The sequence below is a fragment of the Pundamilia nyererei genome, unplaced genomic scaffold (genome assembly GCF_000239375.1).
Source record: "Pundamilia nyererei isolate P.nyererei 1_Seehausen unplaced genomic scaffold, PunNye1.0 scaffold00407, whole genome shotgun sequence".
Taxonomy (NCBI): Eukaryota; Metazoa; Chordata; class Actinopteri; order Cichliformes; family Cichlidae; genus Pundamilia; species Pundamilia nyererei.
In genome coordinates this window covers 131,548-138,640 of record NW_005187808.1, presented here as the reverse complement: position 1 = coordinate 138,640, position 7,093 = coordinate 131,548, and the positions used below count along the sequence as shown (strand labels likewise).

The window sequence follows — 7,093 nt, the reverse complement described above, 5'->3', positions numbered from 1 at the left end:
GAAAAACTAGCTACACCTTTACTGCTTCCATAGAATTACAGGCTCAGCAGCAGCCAGGTGCTGCTAATCACATTCACTTCACTGAGCTCTGCATGTTTAAAAGTATACAGAAGCGGTCTTTGGCAATTTGCTGGTCTGAGCATTCAGGTGCATGTTAGCACAATGCCACAATTCTTCTCAAAAGTGGAGGTCCCAGCAAACTCGCCAAGGTCACGCTTTACCGTTGCTTGGAGAAACTGGGAGTGGGCTGCATCTCAGACTTTACCAGCCTCAGTTAGCATGGTAATTGTTAAACTTGATGACAGTATAATTATGAAAAAGACTGAGCAAGTGTGGCTTGTTCAGCACAGCTGAGATTTGCAAAGACTTCTGGGATAATGCCTTTTGTACAGACAAGACCAAGGTTGGGTGTAATATACAGCGACCCATTTGGTGACCAACAATCACAGCATATCACCATAAACACCTCATACAACTGTCAAGCATGGTGGTAGAGGTGATAATTTGGGCTTGTTGCTTGCAGTCATTTAGGTGACCACAAATTTTTCTGTATACCAAAATATTCTAGTCGAATGTGAAGCTACCTGTCTGAGAGTCAAAGCTTGGCCCAAATCGAGTCATGCAACATGACGATCTCAAGAATGGCAGCAAATCTGCAACAAACTGTCTGAAAGAGGAAAAGAGTCGAGGTTTTACAATGACCAAGTCAAAGTTCAGACTGCAACCTGACTGAAATGCTGTGATGACTGAAAGTCATACAGCAAATGACTGTCAAGCTACAGCTGCTAGCTTTGGTTCTACAAGCTACTGAGTCAGTGGGGTTGGGTTTGCTTCTCCCCTGTTATGAAAAGTTTAGAATTAAGAGGATGTGCTTTTGTTTTCACACGACTCTGAATTATGGATGAAGATCTGCTCTTTCTCTCGGCTACTGAGATGCTTTAGAGGCAAAGACAGATTTCAATGCACTAAAATGAGCTGCAGAAAACCAGGCGTGGCGCTAGTTTTTGTCAAGACTGACTCAAATGAGCAGCAGGTTTTCACTGTCCTATTTCCACTCTGTAGTCTCTGCAGTGACTTCACTTTATGTCAACCTTCCAAGAAATGAACTCAGCCCTTCTTTAAGAAAGGGGGGAAAAACAGGCTATTATGAATTTTTGAGTTGATCCTGCAAGTTTTTAATGTTTCACAAGTGCAGGGGTTGAGAAATCGAGCGTGTCATCTGAGGTGGAAGTTGAGGCTTTTACAATAACTCGCCAAAAATTGGGGCACACACGCATACCAAATGTGGATGTGTGTGTTTACTGTGTTTGCGAGTGTAAATATTTGTGTGTGTCATCTGTCTATTGTCATGGGCTGTGTGCAGCAGGAAGTGGGTGTGACTCAGCTCTTGAAGCTGTTTTAGCAGGAAACTGCAGCATTCATGATCAGATCAGGCTGCTTTCCTGCACCCTTCACATTTTTGGAACTTTTCGCAACATTGGTCATATGACTCTTTGAATTTGGGAAGGCTGTTAAACATGAACAGCATTTCCCATAAGCCCCCATATCTGATGTCCCCATGACCAGAGAATGAATGTTAAAATGTAGTCTTGTTTAATGGTTTTAGTTTGTTTGAGAGGGTGCTGTGAGTTTCACTGAGGCACAGAAGTTTGTGGACTCAGACAATGTAGTGAGAATGTATTTTGGAAAGAATGCATGAAATATAAATCTCTAATAATCACAAGACTGACTTGGGGGTTTTTTCCCGTTAGAACTGGAGGGGAAAAAACCCAATGTCCAAAGAAAAACATGGAAAGACTTCCAGAAACCCTGGAGAACTATTGCTCGAGACCACAAAATAAAGTCCTTGAGAGCAAAAATGTAAAGAAATAAAGGGTGGCTGAAGATTTTTGCACAGCACTGTATGAGAAATGGAGCAAATGCGATTCTTTTCACCGTTTATCTTTTTAGAAATGATGCCTATTCAAGTTACAGGCGCTCAGTTTCCCTACTTTTGGTTCTACAGACTTTGCCTGTTATTGTTCAGCCTTTGAGATATTAGTCTGAGGTTTCTTCCCCCACAGTGGAAATATGCAGTTGTTTTGTACTTTCTACAAAGATCAATAGAACGCCAGGTTTCAAAATGTGGGGCACTGAGCTGCTGAAAGTGGGGCATAGATGACCACAGGAGGAAAACTAATCAGAGTGAAACTAAGCTGAATGACAGGAAAGTTTAAAAAGCACTAATTTAACTTCCCCACTTTTGTTTTTTACTTTCAGATTAGCATCAGGTGTAATTTGTGTTTACTGATTTATAATTTTGTTAAATCAAACTTTTAAGCTTCCCGTATTAAGTTGATATGAAGAAATGCATCATTCCACAGCTGTGAACGTCTGTGTTTTAGTTTGACTTCACAACACCTTCTCCCTGTCCCCCTCTTTCCTTCCCTCAGGTTGGCGATCGTGTCATCGCATTGGCCCGCAGCGGCATGTGGCAGGAAGTAGCTGTCGTGAGTGCTGACCGCACCTTCCTTATGCCCGAGGAGATGAGTTTTGAGGAAGGTGCTGCTTTAACTATTAACTACATGACCGCCTACATGATGCTGTTTGAGATGGCCAATCTTAGGCCGGGCAAAAGCGTTCTTATACACATGGCAGCAGGTAAGACTCGTGGAGACGCCTGAAAATAATTTCCAAATAAAATTAGTGAGGAGTTTTTGTTTTTATTCTTCTTCGTTTCTCACATGTGAGATTGCACAGCAACAGAGGCTCTATAAATGCTGAGAATAGTGACGTCCACTCGTGCAGGCGACACCATAGAGTCCACACAGTGCATAAGTATAAATTGCACATTACGTGGTGAGGAGCTGAAACAGCGGTTGCACCCTGGTGTAAGATGATAAACACTGTTTTGATGTGTATCCTAAAATTATCAAATGACCCAGTTTTTGTTTGTTACATCAAATCATTACTCAGTTAATTGATTATTTTTATAATCGTACGCATAGCCTTAGTGTGAAAATTAGTTTGAGGAATAGATAATGAAGGATCTCCTCAGACTAGCTCAGTGGCATCCCCAATGTTGTGCGACAAGACTACTCTCGTTATCAGTTAATTAGAAGGTGTAACAAACCTTCTGTCAGTCTCCTGGGTAACGTGTAAAGAGTCGCACAGCACGCTCCCTCCTGCTAATCAGCTCTTTGAATGCAGCTGCATTTCTGTGCTCAAGGATTATCAGCTAAAAGACTTAAAATCAGCAGTGAAGAGGTGTGTTATGTCAAAACATCTTCATACAAAACTGGATTATTATCACAAATGGTTGCTTGGGCAACACTTCTCAAATGCAAATTTCTTACACAAAACCATCTGTAATGAGTGTGCATGTCCAGGAGTTATAAACCAAGGCCTTTCTTAGCTGTATGTCACAGTTATAGGGTCAGCTAGTGTGACATTTCACTTCTGCCTTTGATCAAATGGAGATCACCACACTCTTATTAGGAAAACTAAAAGTTTGCAGTGCATGTGCAGTTGACACCTTCAGCTATGAGGCTGTGATGACATTTTTAACATCGTTACTGAAAATATCTTTAACTTGTGAAACAGCTGATAATATAACTGTGATAGTTATGAGCATGTGGTATAATCCAGTTAGAGCTGAGAGAATTGAGGAAGTGTGTGTGTTTAGCTTTGCACTTTATTCAGTTTGAATTCAAAGATTTTACGTTGTGTTGTCACAGCAGCACAAATATCTGTGCGTTTGATCCCCCTACACTGAGTCGAAGAGTACAGGACAGTTACTGTGTTGCTCAGTTGCTCCTCTGCATCCTCCCTCTCAAAGGCTGCTCATCACTGTTGAGTGGGTGAATGGGTGTCAGCTGACCTGTGTGAATCATGAGGGCAGAAAGGATTACTGGTGAACCTGCAGGCCCAGGCGGTCATCATCTTCAAAAGCCTTTCACTGTTAAGTGGAAATGGGCCACAGAGATCAGAAAGCACTGCTTTCTATGTCGCCTTTTGTTCACCTGTCTTCTGAGGTTTCCACCCTCTAAGGCTACGTCCACACGTACACGGGTATTTTTGAAAACTGAGATTTTTCGTTTAAAAAAATAATCCCGTCCACACGTAAAGGCAGAAATGAAGGGAAACGCTGCTATGAACATGCCAAAGCAGCAGGTGGCGATATATTCCTAACCGTGCAGAAATGTTGGCCAATCAGAAGTCTAGAAGCCTCGGTGGGGAAAAAGTAAACAAAGCTGGGGCATAGAAGCAGAACCGAGTGGTATGTGTGGAGGGACAGTAACTGTGTGTATGTAAGCATTTAAACACTGCAGAGAGTAGAAGTAACAGTATTGTAGAAATTCATTTCACCGAAACGATAACGTGGCGCACAGTGTGACGTCAAAAAATGCGCACACCTTTGACGCTGCACCTAAATGCAAAAACGGAGTTTTCAAAAATATCCACCCTGGACGGAGTTTTTAAAAATCTTCGTTTTCAGTGACCAAACACGCCGTTTGCGTGTGGACGAAAGGTGCAAACGCATAGAAAAATCTGCGTTTTCAAAAATACCCGGGTACGTGTGGACGTAGCCTAAGTCGCATCTCTAAATTAGGCTCTCCGTGGAATTGGGTGCGATGTGGAGAGCGAGAGGACATTAGGGGGAAAGGTGAGGCGATGACGCAGTAATAATCTGACCAGCTCCGATTTAATACCGGCCCATGCTGGTGTATTTCCTACCAAATCATAAATAATGTTGCTCCAAAACAATCGCTGACTAATCAGTATTGTGATGACTCCACCTTAAAGCATTAATTTATTGCCAATTTAAATCTAATGAGGATCATAATTTAATTAAGAAGTAAATGTGACTTCAGTGGTAATATTTTGATAAGAAACGAACTCAACTAACATTTTTACTTGGATAATTTTCCCATAGACCTTTTATTCATTTCTCATCACCTCTTTGCTCAAGAGTTGTCCTTAGTATGATGTGATTCAATCACCAGTTACTAGAGGAAAAATGTATTTCCCAACTGGTTGAAAACCAGTCTGAGGGGTCACTGACCAGTCTGTAGGCCTGTGCAACTGGGGTTTAAATAATCATTTTCCCATTAACTTCATCAACGTCTAGCAACCACTTGGGAAATGCTTTTTAACTAAAGCAGTGATTTTACTTTAGAAACGTGACCCAGTAGAAATGCAAGCTGCAGCCTGACTGCTTGGTGAAGTTCAGGGTCTGGCTGCTGGGCTGGGGTCAGCATCCAGTCAACCCAACTTCACTCTGGGTTCTTGGCTAGCTTAGCGTTAGCATGCTCTCATTGTGCTGAAGTTGTTGTCATAATAGCATAATACAGTCGTTTCACTGTGCAGTAAAAAATTAAAGTTATATCCACGCTGCAGACTGCGTCACTATTTTCCTCCTCTACGAACTGAAATCAACTGATTTTAGCACAAGTGGAAGCAGAACCGATGAGCGTAATTGACAGGCAATAGAGTAGAATACAACGGAATAATTAAAAGGAATTGAGCTATCGGGTCTTGATTCCCATTCCTACTCATGACCTATTGTTGTGGCTTGGTCTGTAGGCCTTTATTCCTTGATCCTACAATGTCACTATGATTTTTAGGCCCAAAATGGTGCACAAGTTAACATTAAGGTCACATCTCTGGCTGCAAGGAGTGAGACTGTACTGAGATTTTCGAGTATCGCTCCCTCCTGACCATTTAAACGAATGCCTATTTAAAGCACTTGTGCTTTGACTTCAAACTCGGAAGCTCCATTCAACATTTGTTGAAAGCTCTTCTGGTAGAGAGAAGTCTTATGAAGAGGATCAAGGCCTGGAAAAGGTTGTGATGAATGAGAGGGCCTAATGCAAAACAGACACCCAGGAGACTCTGGTGTCCTGTGTGAGACGGTCTGTAATTTTTGAAGTGTAACTTTTTTCTTTTCTTCTTTTTCGTGTGTGTGTGTGTGTGTTACTTTGGTTAGTTTTAAGGACAACATAATAATTTGAGTCAAAATGGACAAAACATTGAACAGGTGTTAGAATGACAAATGTCTCCCATTCGTGACCTTTACCCTTAGGTTGCAAAGCCATGACATTTATCAGCTGCAGTCATGGTCCTGGAGCAGCATTACTTATGCTGCTGTAGAAACGACACCTACATATTGATGTACAGTCTGGCTCTTAACCACTTAGCATTTTATTTACAGCGCATACATGACATTTAAGCCAAAACGTGTAAAAGGTCGAAACGAGTTATACAACAGATGCAGAACTTTCCACATGTGAAGAATGGAATCTACCGGTCTTCTCATGGTTTATCTTTTTATCAAATGCAAATATTAACTGATTACACAAATTCAGATGGGCAAAGTTGATATCTTGTAAAGTGTTTTGTCTCAATCATTAGTCATTAGATTTGTAAAAAGCTCACTACAGTTGCTTGGTAACAACAGTATCGTCATTTAAATTTCCCCTTAAAATGTATTTACTAGGAGCCTGGTTGAGTACTAACTCAACATTCAAAGCAAGCATAGTTTGAATGTTTGAGAAAATTGCTGAGTGGTTCAGAGAGAGACCGCACATAACCTCTTTTGCTGAAAGTGAAACACCTGCTCCTCCTGTTCTCATGCCGGTCTTTGCTGCTGTCTGCACATCTGTAGGTGGTGTGGGTATTGCTGCTACCCAGCTGTGTCAAACTGTGCAGGATGTGACTGTTTTTGGCACGGCGTCGGCTTCCAAACATGAGACTATTACCCAAGGCGGGGTAACTCACCCCATCGACTACCGCACCAAAGACTACGTGGAGGAAATCCGCAAAATCAGCCCGAAGGGTAAAAAAAATACTCTTGTTTTACTACTGCACAAATGGAAATCCTTGCCTCTCATGTTTTCGTTGTGTTGAACATTGTCATGTTCTGTTATCTAGAAATTTACAAAGCTTTGCCCTTTTATTTCTGTCTCTGCAGGTGTGGACATCGTCCTCGACCCCCTTGGTGGCTCTGACACCCAAAAAGGCTATAGTTTGTTGAAGCCCCTGGGCATGATTATAGTCTTTGGTAAGACGCACAAACAAAAAATGCATTGTGTAGACATCCTTTGGGGGGGGG

At 41.8% G+C, this 7,093-nt stretch overlaps 1 protein-coding gene across 1 annotated transcript in view; it reads left to right on the top strand.

Annotated features, from left to right (window-relative positions):
• The window catches only part of LOC102198219 (synaptic vesicle membrane protein VAT-1 homolog), a 12,851-nt gene that overhangs the window by 3,295 nt on the left and 2,463 nt on the right, over positions 1 to 7,093 (top strand). Inside the window, exons 3-5 of the mRNA XM_013915950.1 lie at positions 2,433 to 2,640; positions 6,647 to 6,817; positions 6,953 to 7,042. Coding sequence (XP_013771404.1) covers positions 2,433 to 2,640; positions 6,647 to 6,817; positions 6,953 to 7,042 — 469 coding nt within the window. The remainder of the gene's footprint in view (positions 1 to 2,432; positions 2,641 to 6,646; positions 6,818 to 6,952; positions 7,043 to 7,093) is intronic.